Source organism: Chiloscyllium plagiosum, unplaced genomic scaffold, assembly GCF_037043375.1.
Source record: "Chiloscyllium plagiosum isolate Xiang-an unplaced genomic scaffold, Cpla_swu_hap1 HiC_scaffold_5, whole genome shotgun sequence".
NCBI classification, from domain to species: domain Eukaryota; kingdom Metazoa; phylum Chordata; class Chondrichthyes; order Orectolobiformes; family Hemiscylliidae; genus Chiloscyllium; species Chiloscyllium plagiosum.
In genome coordinates this window covers 119,485,241-119,501,544 of record NW_028270143.1, presented here as the reverse complement: position 1 = coordinate 119,501,544, position 16,304 = coordinate 119,485,241, and the positions used below count along the sequence as shown (strand labels likewise).

At 59.1% G+C, this 16,304-nt stretch overlaps 1 protein-coding gene across 2 annotated transcripts in view; it reads left to right on the top strand.

The window, feature by feature from the left end:
• Nucleotides 1–16,304, top strand: part of acvr2ba (activin A receptor type 2Ba) — a 224,165-nt gene that overhangs the window by 172,425 nt on the left and 35,436 nt on the right. For both annotated transcript variants that reach the window (XM_087987597.1, XM_087987598.1), the window contains exon 6: nucleotides 15,930–16,073. In XM_087987597.1, the coding sequence (XP_087843723.1) occupies nucleotides 15,930–16,073 (144 nt within the window). The remainder of the gene's footprint in view (nucleotides 1–15,929; nucleotides 16,074–16,304) is intronic.

Sequence of the window (16,304 nt, the reverse complement as noted above, 5' to 3'; positions counted from 1 at the left end):
TGGTGGGTGTGGTGTGTGTGGGTGGTGGGTGTGGTGTGTGTGGGGGGTGGTGTGTGTGGTGTGGGTGGGTGGGGGTGTGTGTGTTGTGGGTGGTGGTGTGTGAGTGGGTGGTGGTGTGTGAGTGGGTGGTGGTGTGTGGGTGGTGGTGTGTGTTGTGTGTGGGTGGTGGTGTGTGTTGTGTGTGGGTGGTGGTGTGTGGGTGGTGGTGTGTGGGTGGTGGTGTGTGGGGGTGGTGGTGTGTGGGGGTGGTGGTGTGTGGGGGTGGTGGTGTGTGTGTGGGGGTGGTGGTGTGTGTGTGGGGGTGGTGGTGTGTGTGGGTGGTGGTGTGTGTTGTGTGTGGGTGGTGGTGTGTGTTGTGTGTGGGTGGTGGTGTGTGGGTGGTGGTGTGTGTTGTGTGTGGGTGGTGGTGTGTGGGTGGTGGTGTGTGGGTGGTGTGTGTGGGTGGTGGTGTGTGTGGGTGGTGGTGTGTGTGGGTGGTGGTGTGTGAGTGGTGGTGTTTGTGTTGTGTGTGGGTGGTGGTGTGTGGTGGTGGTGTGTGGGGGTGGTGGTGTGGGGGTGGTGGTGTGTGGGGGTGGTGGTGTGTGTGGGTGTGGTGGTGTGTGTGGGTGGTGGTGTGTGTTGTGTGGGTGTGTTGTGTGTGTGTGTGTGGTGGTGTGTGTGGGTGGTGGTGTGTGGGGGTGGTGGTGTGTGTGTGGGGGTGGTGGTGTGTGTGGGTGGTGGTGTGTGAGTGGTGGTGTTTGTGTTGTGTGTGGGTGGTGGTGTGTGGGGGTGGTGGTGTGTGGGTGGTGGTGTGTGGGTGGTGGTGTGTGGGGGTGGTGGTGTGTGGGTGGTGGTGTGTGGGGGTGGTGGTGTGGGGGTGGTGGTGTGTGGGGGTGGTGGTGTGTGTGGGGTGTGGTGGTGTGTGTGGGTGGTGGTGTGTGTTGTGTGGGTGTGTTGTGTGTGTGTGTGTGGTGGTGTGTGGGGGTGGTGGTGGGGTGGTGGTGTGTGGGGGTGGTTGTGTGTGTGGTGGTGTGTGGGGGTGGTGGTGTGTGTGTGGGGGTGGTGGTGTGTGTGTGGGGGTGGTGGTGTGTGTGTGTGGGGGGTGGTGGTGTGTGTGGTGTGGGGGGTGGTGGTGTGTGGTGTGTGTGGGGGTGGTGGTGTGTGTGTGGGGGGTGGTGGTGTGTGTGTGGGGGGTGGTGGTGTGTGTGGTGTGTGGGGGGTGGTGGTGTGTGTGGGGGGGGTGTGTGGGGAGGGGTGTGTGTGGGTGGGGGTGTGTGTGGTGTGTGTGGGTGGTGTGTGTGGGTGGTGGTGTGTGTGGTGTGTGTGGGTGGTGGTGTGTGTGGTGTGGGTGGGTGGGGGTGTGTGTGGTGGTGTGGGTGGTGGTGTGGGTGGGGGTGGGTGGTGGTGTGTGTGTGGTGGCGGTGTGTGTGTGGTGGTGTGGGTGGGGGTGGGTGGTGGTGTGTGTGTGGTGGCGGTGTGTGTGTGGTGGCGGTGTGTGTGTGGTGGCGGTGTGTGTGTGTGGTGGCGGTGTGTGTGTGGTGGCGGTGTGTGTGTGGTGGCGGTGTGTGTGTGTGGGTGGTGGTGTGTGTGGGTGGTGGTGTGTGTGGGTGGTGGTGTGTGTGGAGTGTGTGGGTGGTGGTGTGTGGGTGGTGTGTGTGTGGTGTGTGTGGGTGGTAGTGTGTGTGGTGTGTGTGGGTAGTGTGTGTGGTGTGTGTGGGTGGTGGGTGTGGTGTGTGTGGGGGGTGGTGGTGTGGGTGGAGTGTGTGGGTGGTGGTGTGTGGGTGGTGTGTGTGTGGTGTGTGTGGGTGGTAGTGTGTGTGGTGTGTGTGGGTAGTGTGTGTGGTGTGTGTGGGTGGTGGGTGTGGTGTGTGTGGGGGGGGGTGGTGTGTGTGGGGGGTGGTGTGTGGGGGGTGGTGTGTGGGTGGTGGTGTTGTGGTGTGTGGGTGGGTGGTGGTGTTTGTGGTGTGTGGGTGGGTGGTGGTGTGTGTGTTGTGTGTGGGTGGTGGTGTGTGGGTGTGTGTGGGTGGTGGTGTGTGGGTGGTGGTGTGTGGGTGGTGGTGTGTGTGTGGTGGGTGTGGGTGGTGGTGTGTGGGTGGTTTGTGTGGGTGGTGGTGTGTGAGTGGGTGGTGGTGTGTGGGTGGTGGTGTTTGTGTTGTGTGTGGGTGGTGGTGTGTGTGGGTGGTGGTGTGTGGGGGTGGTGGTGTGTGGGGGTGGTGGTGTGTGGGGGTGGTGGTGTGGGGGTGGTGGTGTGTGGGTGTGGTGGTGTGTGTGGGTGTGGTGGTGTGTGTGGGTGTGGTGGTGTGTGTGGGTGGTGGTGTGTGTTGTGTGGGTGTGTTGTGTGTGTGTGTGGTGGTGTGTGGGGGTGGTGGTGTGTGTGGTGGTGTGTGGGGGTGGTGGTGTGTGTTGTGTGGGTGTGTTGTGTGTGTGTGTGGTGGTGTGTGGGGGTGGTGTGTGGGGGTGGTGGTGTGTGGGGGTGGTGGTGTGTGGGGGTGGTGGTGTGTGTGTGGGGGTGGTGGTGTGTGTGTGGGGGTGGTGGTGTGTGTGTGTGGGGGGTGGTGGTGTGTGTGGTGTGTGTGGGGGTGGTGGTGTGTGTGTGGGGGGTGGTGGTGTGTGTGGTGTGTGTGGGGGTGGTGGTGTGTGTGGGTGGTGTGTGTGGGGGGTGTGTGTGGGGGGGGTGTGTGTGGGTGGGGGTGTGTGTGGTGTGTGTGGGTGGTGTGTGGTGTGTGTGGGTGGTGGTGTGTGGTGTGTGTGGGTGGTGGTGTGTGTGGGTGGTGGTGTGTGTGTGGTGTGTGTGGGTGGTGGTGTGTGTGTGTGTGTGGGTGGTGGGTGTGTGTGTGGGTGGTGGTGTGTGGGTGTTGTGTGTGGGTGGTGGTGTGTGTGTGTTGTGTGTGGGTGGTGGTGTGTGTGTGTTGTGTGGGTGGTGGTGTGTGTGTGTGTGTGGGGGTGGTGGTGTGTGGGGTGGTGGTGTGTGGGGGTGGTGGTGTGTGTGTGTTGTATGTGGGGGTGGTGGTGTGTGTGTGGTGTGTGGGGGTGGTGGTGTGTGTGTGTTGTGTGTGGGTGGTGGTGGGTGTGGGGTGTGGTGTGTGTGGTGTGTGTGGGTGATGGTGGGTGTGGGGTGTGGTGTGTGTGGTGTGTGTGGGTGATGGTGGGTGTGGTGTGTGTTGTGTGTGGGTGGTGGTGTGTGTGTGTTGTGTGTGGGTGGTGGTATGTGTGTGTTGTGTGTGGGTGGTGGTGTGTGTGGGTGGTGGTGTGTGTGTGTGGTGGTGTGTGTGTGTGGTGGTGTGTGTGTGTGGTGGTGTGTGTTGTGGTGTGTGTGTGTGGTGGTGTGTGTTGTGGTGTGTGTGTGTGGTGGTGTGTGTTGTGTGTGGGTGGTGGTGTGTGTGGGTGGTGGTGTGTGTGGTGTGTGTGGGTGGGGTTGTGTGTGGTGTGTGTGGGTGGTGGTGTGTGTGGGTGGTGGGTGTGGTGTGTGTGGGTGGTGGTGGGTGTGGGGTGTGTGGGTGTGGGGTGTGGTGTGTGTGGTGTGTGTGGGTGATGGTGGGTGTGGGGTGTGGTGTGTGTGGGTGATGGTGGGTGTGGGGTGTGGTGTGTGTGGTGTGTGTGGGTGATGGTGGGTGTGGGGTGTGGTGTGTGTGGGTGGTGGTGTGGGTGGTGGTGTGTGTGGGTGGTGGTGATGTGGGTGGGTGGGTCTGGGTGGTTGTGTGTTGTGTGTGGGTGGATGTGTGTGGGGGTGGGGGTGGGTGTGTGGTGTGTTGGTGGTTTTGTGTGTGTGTGTGGGTGGATGTGTGTGGGGGTGGGGCTGGGTGTGTGGTGTTTGGGTGGTTTTGTGTGTATGTGTGGGTGGGACAGGGTGGTTGTGTGTTGTGTGGGTGGATGTGTGTGGGTGGATGTGTGTGGGTGGTTGTGTGTGGTGGGTGGGGGTGTGGTGGGTGGTGTGTGTGGTGTGGTGGGTGGTGTGGGTGGGTGGTGGTGTGTGCGGTGTGGGTGGGTGGTGGTGTGTGCGGTGTGGGTGGGTGGTGGTGTGTGCGGTGTGGGTGGGTGGTGGTGTGTGCGGTGTGGGTGGGTGGTGGTGTGTGCGGTGTGGGTGGGTGGTGGTGTGTTGTGTGTGGTGGGTGGTGGTGGTGTGTGGTGGGTGGTGGTGGTGTGTGGTGGGTAGTGGTGGTGGGTGGTGGTGTGTGGTGGGTGGTGGTGTGTGGTGATGTGTGGTGGCGGTGTGTGTGTGTGGGTGGTGGTGTTGTGTGGGTGGTGTTGTGTGGGTGGTGTTGTGTGTGTGTGGGTGGTGTGTGTGTGTGGGTGGTGTTGTGTGGGTGGTGGTGTGTGTGGGTGGTGGTGTGTGTGGGTGGTGGTGTGTGTGGGTGGTGGTGTGTGTGTGTGGGTGGTGGTGTGTGTGTGTGGGTGGTGGTGTGTGTGTGTGTGGGTGGTGGTGTGTGTGGGTGGTGGTGTGTGTGTGTGGGTGGTGGTGTGTGTGTGGGTGGTGGTGTGGGTGGTGGTGTGTGTGGTGTGTGTGGGTGGTGTGGTGTGTGTGGGTGGTGGTGTGTGTGTGGGTGGTGGTGTGTGTGGTGTGTGTGGGTGGTGGTGTGTGTGGGTGGTGGTGTGTGTGTGGGTGGTGGTGTGTGTGTGGGTGGTGGTGTGTGTGGTGTGTGTGGGTGGTGGTGTGTGTGGTGGTGTGTGTGGTGTGTGTGGGTGGTGGTGTGTGTGGTGGTGTGTGTGGTGTGTGTGGGTGGTGGTGTGTGTGGGTGGTGGTGTGTGTGGTGTGTGTGGGTGGTGGTGTGTGTGGTGTGGTTGGGTGGTGGTGTGTGTGTGGGTGGTGGTGTGTGTGGTGTGTGTGTGGTGTGTGGGTGGTGGTGTGTGTGTGGTGTGTAGGTGGTGTGTGTGTGGGTGGTGGTGTGGGTCGTGTGTGTGTGTGGTAGTGTGTGTGGTGGGTTTGTGTGTGTGGTGTGTGGTGTCTGGGTGGTGTGTGTGTGGTGTGGGTGGGTGGTGGTGTGTGTGGTGTGTGTGTGGTGGTATGTGTGGTGTGGGTGGTGGTGTGGGTGGGTGGGGGTGTGTGTGGTGTGTGTGTGGTGTGTGTGTGGGTGGTGTGTGTGTGGTGTGTGTGTGGGTGATGGTGTGTGTTGTTTGTGTGGGTGGTGGTGTGTGTTGTTTGTGTGGGTGGTGGTGTGTGTTGTGTGTGGGTGGTGGTGTGGGTGATGGTGTGTGTGTGTGGTGGTGTGTGTGTGTGGTGTGTGTGGTGGTGTGTGTGTGTGGTGTGTGGGGGTGGTGGTGTGTGGGGGTGGTGGTGTGTAGGGGTGGTGGTGTGTGGTGTGTGTGGGTGGTGGTGTGTGTGGGTGGTGGTGTGTGTGTGTTGTGTGTGGGTGGTGGTGTGTGTGTGTGTTGTGTGGGGGTGGTGGTGTGTGTGGGTGGTGGTGTGTGTGTGTTGTGTGTGGGTGGTGGTGTGTGGTGGTGTGTGTGTGTTGTGTGTGGGTGGTGGTGTGTGTGTGTTGTGTGTGGGTGGTGGTGTATGTGTGTTGTGGTGTGTGGGGGTGTGTGTGTGTTGTGTGTGGGTGGTGGTGTGTGGGGGTGGTGGTGTGTAGGGGTGGTGGTGTGTGTGGGTGGTGGTGTGTGTTGTGTGGGTGGTGGTGTGTGTGTGTTGTGTGTGGTGGTGTGTGTGTGTTGTGTGTGGTGGTGGGTGGTGGTGTGTGGTGGTGGGTGGTGGTGTGTGGTGTGGGTGGTGGTGTGTGTGGGTGGTGGTGTGTGTGGGTGGTTGTGTGTGGGTGGTGGTGTGTGTGGGTGGTGGTGTGTGTGGGTGGTGGTGTGTGGGGGTGGTGGTGTGTGCGGGTGGGTGGTGGTGTGTGTGGTGTGTGGGTGGTGTGGGTGGTGGTGTGTGTGTGGTGTGTGTGGGTGGGTGTGTGTGTGGGTGGTGGTGTGTGTGGGTGGTGGTGTGTGGGTGGTGGTGTGTGGGTGGTGGTGTGTGGGTGGTGGTGTGTGTGGGTGGTGGTGTGTGTGGGTGGTGGTGTGTGGGGGTGGTGGTGTGTGCGGGTGGGTGGTGGTGTGTGTGGTGTGTGGGTGGTGGTGTGGGTGGTGGTGTGTGGGTGGTGGTGTGTGTGTGGTGTGTGTGGGTGGGGGTGTGTGTGGGTGGGGGTGTGTGTGGGTGGTGGTGTGTGGTGTGTGTGGGTGGTGGTGTGTGGTGTGTGTGGGTGGTGATGTGTGGTGTGTGTGGGTGGTGGTGTGTGGGGGTGGTGGTGTGTGGTGTGTGTGGGTGGTGGTGTGTGTGTGTTGTGTGTGTTGTGTGTGGGTGGTGGTGTGTGGGTGGTGGTGTGTGTGTGTTGTGTGTGGGTGGTGGTGTGTGTGTGTTGTGTGTGGGTGGTGTGTGTGGGTGGTGGCGTGTGTGTGTTGTGTGTGGGTGGTGGCGTGTGTGTGTTGTGTGTGGGTGGTGGCGTGTGTGTGTTGTGTGGGGGTGGTGTGTGTGTTGTGTGGGGGTGGTGTGTGTGTTGTGTGTGGGTGGTGGCGTGTGTGTGGTGTGTGTGGGTGGTGGTGTGTGTGTGTTGTGGGTGGTGGTGTGTGTGTGTTGTGTGTGGGTGGTGGTGTGTGTGTGTGTTGTGTGGGGGTGGTGGTGTGTGTGTGTGTTGTGTGGGGGTGGTGGTGTGTGGGGGTGGTGGTGTGTGGGGGTGGTGGTGTGTGGGGGTGGTGGTGTGTGTGTGGGTGGTGGTGTGGGGGTGGTGGTGTGTGTGGTGTGGGGGTGGTGGTGTGTGTGGTGTGTGGGTGGTGGGGTGTGTGTGGTGTGTGTGGGTGGTGGTGTGTGTGGTGTGTGTGGGTGGGGGTGTGTGTGGTGTGTGTGGGTGGTGGTGTGTGTGGTGTGTGTGGGTGGTGGTGTGTGTGTTGTGTGGGTGGTGGTGTGTGTGTTGTGTGTGGGGTGTGGTGTGGGTGGTGGTGTGGGGGTGGTGGTGTGTGTGGGTGGTGTGTGGGTGGTGGTGTGTGTATGGGGGGTGGTGGTGTGTGGGTGGTGGTGTGTGTGGGTGGTGGTGTGTGTGGGTGGTGGTGTGTGTGTGGGTGGTGGTGTGTGTGTTGTGGGTGGTGGTGTGTGTGTTGTGGGTGGTGGTGTGTGTGTGGGTGGTGGTGGTGTGTGTGGGTGGGTGTTTGTGTGGTGTGTGTGGGTGGGGGTGTGTGTGGTGTGGGTGGGGGTGTGTGTGGTGTGTGTGGGTGGTGGTGTGTGTGGTGTGTGTGGGTGGTGGTGTGTGTGGGTGGTGGTGTGTGTGGGTGGTGTGGGTGGTGGTGTGTGGGGGTGGTGTGTGTGGGGTGTGTGTGTATGGGGGGTGGTGGTGTGTGGGTGGTGGTGTGGGTGGTGGTGTGGGTGGTGGTGTGTGGGTGGGGGTGTGTGGGGTGTGTGTGGGTGGTGGTGTGTGGGTGGTGGTGTGTGTGGGTGGTGGTGTGTGTGGGTGGTGGTGTGTGTGGTGTGTGTGGGTGGGGGTGTGTGTGGGTGGTGGTGTGTGTGGTGTGTGTGGGTGGTGGTGGGTGTGGTGTGTGTGGTGGGTGTGGGTGGTGGTGTGTGTGGGTGGTGGTGTGTGTGGGTGGTGGTGATGTGGGTGGGTGGGTCTAGGTGGTTGTGTGTTGTGTGTGGGGGTGGGGGTGGGTGTGTGGTGTGTTGGTGGTTTTGTGTGTGTGTGTGGGTGGATGTGTGTGGGGGTGGGGCTGGGTGTGTGGTGTTTGGGTGGTTTTGTGTGTATGTGTGGGTGGGACTGGGTGGTTGTGGATGTGTGTGGGTGGTTGTGTGTGGTGGGTGGGTGTGTGGTGGGTGGGTGTGTGGTTTGGTGGGTGGTGTGTGTGGTGTGGTGGGTGGTGTGTGTGGTGTGGTGGGTGGTGTGTGTGGTGTGGTGGTGTGTGTGTTGTGTGTGGGTGGTGGTGTGTGTGGGTGGTGGTGTGTGTGGTGTGTGTGGGTGGTGGTGTGTGTGTTGTGTGTGGGTGGTGGTGTGTGTGTTGTGTGTGGGTGGTGGTGTGTGTGGTGTGTGTGGGTGGTGGTGTGTGTGGTGTGTGTGGGTGGTGGTGTGTGTGGTGTGTGTGGGTGGTGGTGTGGGTGGTGTGTGTGGGTGGTGGTGTGTGTGTTGTGTGTGGGTGGTGGTGGGTGTGGGGTGTGGTGTATGTGGTGGGTGTGGGTGATGGTGGGTGTGGGTGGTGGTGTGTGTGGGTGGTGGTGTGTGTGGGTGGTGGTGATGTGGGTGGGTGGGTCTAGTTGGTTGTGTGTTGTGGGTGGGGGTGGGTGTGTGGTGTGTTGGTGGTTTTGTGTGTGTGTGTGGGTGGATGTGTGTGGGGGTGGGGCTGGGTGTGTGGTGTTTGGGTGGTTTTGTGTGTATGTGTGGGTGGGACTGGGTGGTTGTGGATGTGTGTGGGTGGTTGTGTGTGGTGGGTTGGTGGGTGGTGTGTGTGTGTGGTGTGGTGGGTGGTGTGTGTGGTGTGGTGGGTGGTGTGTGTGGTGTGGGTGGGTGGTGGTGTGTGTGGTGTGGGTGGGTGGTGGTGTGTGTGGTGTGGGTGGGTGGTGGTGTGTGCGGGTGGTGGTGTGTGCGGTGTGGGTGGGTGGTGGTGTGTGCGGTGTGGGTGGGTGGTGGTGTGTGCGGTGTGGGTGGTGGTGGTGTGTTGAGGGCGGTGGTGTGTGTGTTGTGTGTGGTGGGTGGTGTGTGGTGGGTGGTGGTGGTGTGTGGTGGGTGGTGGTGGTGTGTGGTGGGTAGTGGTGGTGGGTGGTGGTGTGTGGTGGGTGGTGGTGTGTGGTGGCGGTGTGTGTGTGTGGGTGGTGGTGGGTGGTGGTTGGTGGTGTGTGGTGGCGGTGTGTGTGTGTGGGTGGTGGTGTGTGTGGGTGGTGGTGTGTGGGTGGGGTGTGTGGGTGGTGTGTGTGTGTGGGTGTTGTTGTGTGGGTGGTGGTGTGTGTGTGGGTGGTGGTGTGTGTGTGGGTGGTGGTGTGTGGGTGGTGGTGTGTGTGGGGTGTGTGGGGGGTGGTGTGTGGGGTGTGTGGGTGGTGGTGTGTGTGGGGTGTGTGGGGGGTGGTGTGTGGGGTGTGTGGGTGGTGGTGTGTGTGGTGTGTGGGGGTGGTGGTGTGTGGTGTGTGTGGGTGGTGGTGTGTGTGGTGTGTGTGGGTGGTGGTGTGTGTGGTGTGTGTGGGTGGTGGTGTGTGTGGTGTGTGTGGGTGGTGGTGTGTGTGGTGTGTGTGGGTGGTGGTGTGGTTGGGTGGTGGTGTGTGTGGTGTGGTTGGCTGGTGGTGTGTGTGTGTGGGTGGTGGTGTGGGTGGTGGTGTGTGTGGTGTGTGTGTGGTGTGTGGGTGGTGGTGTGTGTGTGGTGTGTGGGTGGTGATGTGTGTGTGGTGTGTGGGTGGTGTGTGTGTGGGTGGTGGTGTGGCTCGTGTGTGTGGGTGGTGGTGTGGGTGGGTGGGGGTGTGTGTGGGGGTGTGTGTGGTGTGTGGGTGGTGTGTGGGTGGTGTGTGTGTGGGTGATGGTGTGTGTGGGTGGTAGTGTGTGTGGTGTGTGTGTGTTGGTGGTTGTGTGTGTTGGTGGTTGTGTGTGTGGGTGGTAGTGTGTGTGGTGGGTTTGTGTGTGTGGTGTGTGGTGTCTGGGTGGTGTGTGTGGTGTGGGTGGGTGGTGGTGTGTGTGGTGGTGTGGGTGGTGGTGTGTGTGTGTGGTGGTGTGGGTGGTGGTGTGTGTGTGTGGTGTGTGTGGGTGGTGGTGTGTGTGGTGTGTGTGTGTGTGGTGGTGTGGTGGTGGGGGTGGGTGGTGGTGGGGGTGGGTGGTGGTGTGGGTGGTGGGTGTGTGGGTGGTGTGGGTGGTGTGTGTGTGTGTGGTGTGTGTGTGTGTGGGTGGTGGTGTGTGGGTGGTTGTGTGTGGGTGGTTGTGTGTGGGTGGTTGTGTGTGGGTGGTTGTGTGTGTGTGGGTGGAGTGTGTGGGTGGAGTGTGTGGGTGGAGTGTGTGGGTGGTGGTGTGTGTGGGTGGTGTGTGTGGGTGATGGTGTGTGTGTGTGGGTGGTGGTGTGGGTGGTGGTGTGTGTGGTGTGTGTGGGTGATGGTGTGTGTGGTGTGTGTGGGTGGTAGTGTGTGTGGTGTGTGTGGGTGGTAGTGTGTGTGGTGTGTGTGGGTGGTAGTGTGTGTGGTGTGTGTGGGGGGTGGTGTGTGTGGGTGGTAGTGTGTGTGGTGTGTGTGGGGGGTGGTGTGTGTGGGGGGTGGTGTGTGTGGGGGGTGGTGTGTGTGGGGGGTGGTGTGTGTGGGGGGTGGTGTGTGTGGTGTGTGGGTGGGTCGTGGTGTGTGTGGGTGGTGGTCGGTATGGTGTGTGTGTGTGGGTGGTAGTATGGTGTGTGTGTGTGGGTGGTGGTGTGTGGTGTGTGTGTGTGGTTTGTGTGGGTGGTGGTGTGTGAGTGGGTGGTGGTGTGTGGTGTGTGGGTGGTGGTGTGTGAATGGGTGGTGGTGTGTGGTGAGTGGGTGGTGGTGTGTGGTGTGTGGGTGGTGGTGTGTGAATGGGTGGTGGTGTGTGGTGTGTGGGTGGTGGTGTGTGAATGGGTGGTGGTGTGTGGTGAGTGGGTGGTGGTGTGTGGTGTGTGGGTGGTGGTGTGTGAATGGGTGGTGGTGTGTGTGTGGGTGGTGTGTGTGAGTGGGTGGTGGTGTGTGAGTGGGTGGTGGTGTGTGTGGTGTGTGTGTGGTGTGTGTGGGTGGTGGTGTGTGTGGTGTGTGAGTGGGTGGTGGTGTCTGTGAGTGGGTGGTGGTGTCTGTGAGTGGGTGGTGGTGTGTGTGAGTGGGTGGTGGTGTGTGAATGGGTGGTGGTGTGTGTGTGGGTGGTGGTGTGTGAGTGGGTGGTGGTGTGTGGTGAGTGGGTGGTGGTGTGTGGTGTGTGGGTGGTGGTGTGGCTCGTGTGTGTGGGTGGTGGTGTGGGTGGGTGGGGGTGTGTGTGGGGGTGTGTGTGGTGTGTGGGTGGTGTGTGTGTGGGTGGTGTGTGTGTGGGTGATGGTGTGTGTGGGTGGTAGTGTGTGTGGTGTGTGTGTGTTGGTGGTTGTGTGTGTGGGTGGTAGTGTGTGTGGTGGGTTTGTGTGTGTGGTGTGTGGTGTCTGGGTGGTGTGTGTGGTGTGGGTGGGTGGTGGTGTGGGTGGTGGTGTGTGTGTGTGGTGGTGTGGGTGGTGGTGTGTGTGTGTGGTGGTGTGGGTGGTGGTGTGTGTGTGTGGTGTGTGTGGGTGGTGGTGTGTGTGGTGTGTGTGTGTGTGGTGGTGTGGGTGGTGGTGTGTGTGGTGTGTGTGTGGGTGATGGTGTGTGGGTGGTGTGTGTGGTGTGGGTGGGTGGTGGTGAGTGTGGTGTGTGTGTGGTGGTGTATGTGGGTGGGGGTGTGTGTGGTGTGGGTGGGTGGGGTGGTGGTGGGGGTGGGTGGTGGTGTGGGTGGTGGTGTGTGTGGGTGGTGTGTGTGTGTGTGGTGTGTGTGTGGGTGGTGGTGTGTGGGTGGTTGTGTGTGGGTGGTTGTGTGTGGGTGGTTGTGTGTGGGTGGTTGTGTGTGTGTGGGTGGAGTGTGTGGGTGGAGTGTGTGGGTGGAGTGTGTGGGTGGTGGTGTGTGTGGGTGGTGTGTGTGGGTGATGGTGTGTGTGGTGTGTGTGTGTGGGTGGTGGTGTGGGTGGTGGTGTGTGTGGTGTGTGTGGGTGATGGTGTGTGTGGTGTGTGTGGGTGGTAGTGTGTGTGGTGTGTGTGGGTGGTAGTGTGTGTGGTGTGTGTGGGGGGTGGTGTGTGTGGGGGGTGGTGTGTGTGTGTGGTGGTGTGTGTGGTGTGTGGGTGGGTCGTGGTGTGTGTGGGTGGTGGTCGGTATGGTGTGTGTGTGTGGGTGGTAGTATGTGTGGTGTGTGTGGGTGGTGGTGTGTGGTGTGTGTGTGTGGTTTGTGTGGGTGGTGGTGTGTGAGTGGGTGGTGGTGTGTGGTGTGTGGGTGGTGGTGTGTGAATGGGTGGTGGTGTGTGGTGAGTGGGTGGTGGTGTGTGGTGTGTGGGTGGTGGTGTGTGAATGGGTGGTGGTGTGTGTGTGGGTGGTGTGTGTGAGTGGGTGGTGGTGTGTGAGTGGGTGGTGGTGTGTGTGGTGTGTGTGTGGTGTGTGTGGGTGGTGGTGTGTGTGGTGTGTGAGTGGGTGGTGGTGTCTGTGAGTGGGTGGTGGTGTGTGTGAGTGGGTGGTGGTGTGTGAATGGGTGGTGGTTTGTGTGTGGGTGGTGGTGTGTGAGTGGGTGGTGGTGTGTGGTGAGTGGGTGGTGGTGTGTGGTGTGTGGGTGGTGGTGTGTGAATGGGTGGTGGTGTGTGAGTGGGTGGTGGTGTGTGGTGAGTGGGTGGTGGTGTGTGGTGTGTGGGTGGTGGTGTGTGAATGGGTGGTGGTGTGTGTGTGGGTGGTGTGTGTGAGTGGGTGGTGGTGTGTGAGTGGGTGGTGGTGTGTGTGGTGTGTGTGTGGTGTGTGTGGGTGGTGGTGTGTGTGGTGTGTGAGTGGGTGGTGGTGTCTGTGAGTGGGTGGTGGTGTGTGTGAGTGGGTGGTGGTGTGTGTGGTGTGTGTGGGTGGTGGTGTGTGTGGTGTGTGTGGGTGGTGGTGTGAGTGGTGATGTGTGTGGTCTGTGAGTGGGTGGTGGTGTGTGTGGTGTGTGTGAGTGGGTGGTGGTGTGTGTGAGTGGTGTGTGGGTGGGTTGTGGTGTGTGTGGGTGGGTGGTGGTGTGTGTGGAGTGTGTGGGTGGGTGGTGTTGTGGGTGGGGTGTGTGGGTGGGTGGTGTTGTGGGTGGGTGGGGTGTGTGGGTGGATGGGTGGTGGGATGTGTGGGTGGTTTGTGGGTGGGTGGTGGTTTGTGTGTGGGTGGTGGTGTGTGGGTGGTGGTGTGTGTGTTGTGTGTGGGTGGTGCTGTGGGTGTGGGTGGGTGGTGGTGTGGGTGGGTGGTGCTGTGGGTGGGTGGTGGTGTGTGTGTTGTGTGTGGGTGGTGGTGTGGGTGGGTGGTGCTGTGTGTGTGGTGTGTGGTGTGGGTGGGTGGTGCTATGGGTGGGTGGTGGTGTGTGTTGTGGGTGGTGGTGTGTGTTGTGTGGGGATGGTGGTGTGGGTGGGTGGTGGTGTGTGTTGTGTGTGGTGTGGGTGGGTGGTGCTGTGGGGTGGTGGTGTGTGGGTGTTGCTGTGGGTGGTGGTGTGGGTGGTGCTGTGGGTGGTGCTGTGGGTGGTGGTGTGGGTGGTGCTGTGGGTGAGTGGTGGTGTGTGTGTTGTGTGTGGGTAGTGGTGTGGGTGGGTGGTGCTGTGGGTGGGTGGTGCTGTGGGTGGGTGGTGGTGTGTGTGTTGTGGGTGGGTGGTCAGGTGGTGGTGTGGGTGGGTGGTGGTGTGTGTGTCGTGTGTGGTGTGTGTGGGTGGGTGGTGGTGTGTGTGTTGTGTGTGGTGTGTGGTGTGGGTGGGTGGTGCTGTGGGTGGGTGGTGGTGTGTGTGTTGTGGGTGGGTGGTAGTGTTGGTGGGTGGTGGTGTGTGTGGTGCTGTGGGTGGGTGGTGCTGTGGGTGGGTGGTGGTGTGTGTGCTGTGGGTGGGTGGTGCTGTGGGTGGGTGGTGGTGTGTGTGGTGTGGGTGGGTGGTGGTGTGTGTGGTGTGGGTGGGTGGTGGTGTGTGTGGTGTGTGTGGGTGGGTGGTGCTGTGGGTGGGTGGTGGTGTGTGTGGTGTGGGTGGGTGGTGGTGTGTGTGTTGTCTGTGGGTGGTGCTGTGTGTGGGTGGTGTGTGTGTGTGGGTGGTGCTGTGGGTGGTGGTGTGTGTGTTGTGTGTGTGGGTGGTTGTGTGTGTGTGTGTGCGGGTGGTGGTGTGTGGTGTGGTGTGGGTGGGTGGTGGTGTGTGGTGTGTTGTGTGTGGGTGGTGCTGTGGGTGGTGGTGTGTGTGTGTGTGTGTGCGGGTGGTGGTGTGTGGTGTGGTGTGGGTGGGTGGTGGTGTGTGGTGTGTTGTGTGTGGGTGGTGCTGTGGGTGGTGGTGTGTGTGTGTGTGTGTGCGGGTGGTGGTGTGTGGTGTGGTGTGGGTGGGTGGTGGTGTGTGGTGTGTTGTGTGTGGGTGGTGCTGTGGGTGTGTGTGTGTGGGTGGGTGGTGGGGTGTGGTGTGTGTGGGTGGTGCTGTGGGTGGGTGGTGTGTGTGTGTTGTGTGTGGGTGGTGCTGTGGGTGGTGGTGTGTGTGTGTGTGTGTGGGTGGGTGGTGCTGTGGGTGGTGGTGTGTGTGTTGTGTGTATGTGTGGGTGTTAATACAGAGATGACCTGCTAGATTTGGTAAAACCAGCTCAGTCAGATTTCCGATTGGGAGGGTTTGAATTTATCAATGTCTTTGCTGCTGACTTACCAGAAGGTTTGATTTTTATAAACGACCAGCGCAGGGTCGTTGATAGAAACGAAAATTGGGCTGAAAGTGCTGATTTGTTCTGATGTAGAATGGTGTGAGTGCAATTGGATTCCAGTTGTGTCGGAGCTGCTTTGCTGAGAGAGATACAAACGGTGCCAGGTTTCCCCATGAACCACTGTAACAATTGCAGTGGATTTAATAGCTTGTTCAGCAACTCGACAGATCGAGAAAAATAAACAACTTAACGAGCGAAAACAAAGCACGATTTGCACAGAGGTGATGCTCATTGCTCTCGATGTTCCAGTTCTGTTCAATGCATCCACTCGGTCTGTTTAAAGTCAGAGAAATGTTTGGCTGCTTCAGCTCTGAGGAACTTTCAGTGGCAGTAAACAAGATGTGGCCAATCAGAATTCAGTCCTGTCACCCAGGCGCATTTCAGTTAGTCGCTGCTAAAGTACTGAAGCTAAAACGGAAGTCGCTGGAGAATCTCAGCAGGCAGCATCCCCGGAGAGAAAGCAGGGTGAACGTTTTGGGTATATTGAGCTGCCTTATGCAAGTTCTGATGATGGATCACTAGACCCGAAACATTGACTCTTCTTGTTTTGCTGTACGTGTTATTTATTCCTGCTGAGTTCCTCTAGCAACTTCTGCTTTTGTTTCAGATTTCCAGCATCCGCAGCTCTTGGTTATGAAGTACTGAAGCTGTAGTCCTGTAATTCAATTAAACCGTAATCTAGCTAACAAATTCTATTGAATGCTATGATTTAAATTCTAATGTTAATTCAGAAAGAGGGCATCCTGATCAGCACAGTCGGCGACAGGAACACTCTTCACAAGAGCCGCTTTGGTCTCCATTTTCAGGATTGGACTCCATTTGTAAGGAAGGATATTGACACTAATACAGTAAAGGGACACTAACTTGGTCTCTGGGGTGAGGGGGTTGCCCTGTGTTGAGAGACTGAGTCTAGAAGGATGAGAGGTGATCTCAGTGAATGACATGTGATGTTTGACACACAGCCGTTGTTTCTGCTGCCCAGGGAACCAAGAGCATGAGGGACAGTCTCAGGAGAAGGGTCAAGGTGAGGAGAAATTGGAGCTGTAGCTCTTGGGGATGTACCGCCTCACAGGGTTATGGATGCTTCATTATCCAGGATGTGGGAGGGTGAGATGGAGAGATCTTTGGTTTCAGGGAATCATGGGAATTGAGGAGCAGGGTAGAAGGATGATGGAGTCCCAAGGTCAGCCATGGTAATGCTGGATAGCAGAGCAGGCTTGATGGGCCGGGTGGTCTACTCCTGATCCAAATTCTCCTGTTCCTGATTGACCCTAAAGACTTCTGTACATATTTATTCCTGTAATGTCTTAATAACACTGGAGGCAGAAAGGTGGGTGGAGATAGGAAATTAAGCAAGAGCTGGTTGAAACAAAATGTGCAACCTGGATGTTTCTTGAAGTTTATTGCCTGCGGTTGTGGTGTTTGAGATTAGCTTTCAATTACAAATTTTACTAATAGAGTTTGAACTCAACCAAGAAGTGCCAAAGCAATCTCCCGGGCCCTGTGATATTACCACTGTCTCCCCATAATACCTGGTCGCCGTTGGAGATTATTAATTGAATTGAATTTTTATTTGAAGTTACTTAGCCCTTTCTGTGCTGTTTCTTCTCAAAGGACAAGCTATCCTGGCAGAATGAGCGGGACATTTACACCACCCCAGGGATGAAACACGAGAATGTTCTCCGCTACATTGGGTCTGAAAAGCGTGGATCCAACCTGGAGATGGAGCTCTGGCTCATCTCCTCCTTCCATGAACGGGTAAGGGTTCGCAGATCTTGGCCCGACTTCACGTCACCACCCCTCTGTCATTGTAAAGCCCTCAGTCATCTTTCCAAATATCCACCAGCCATGCAATGCTCTGAGATCACTGCACCTGCCTCTCGGATTCTGGCCTCTTTTTAATCCATCCACCGTTAGCTGTCTGGACCTGAAACTCTGCAATTTCCTCGGTAAACCTCTACTCTTCCCCCTCGCTTTTCAACCCAAGTG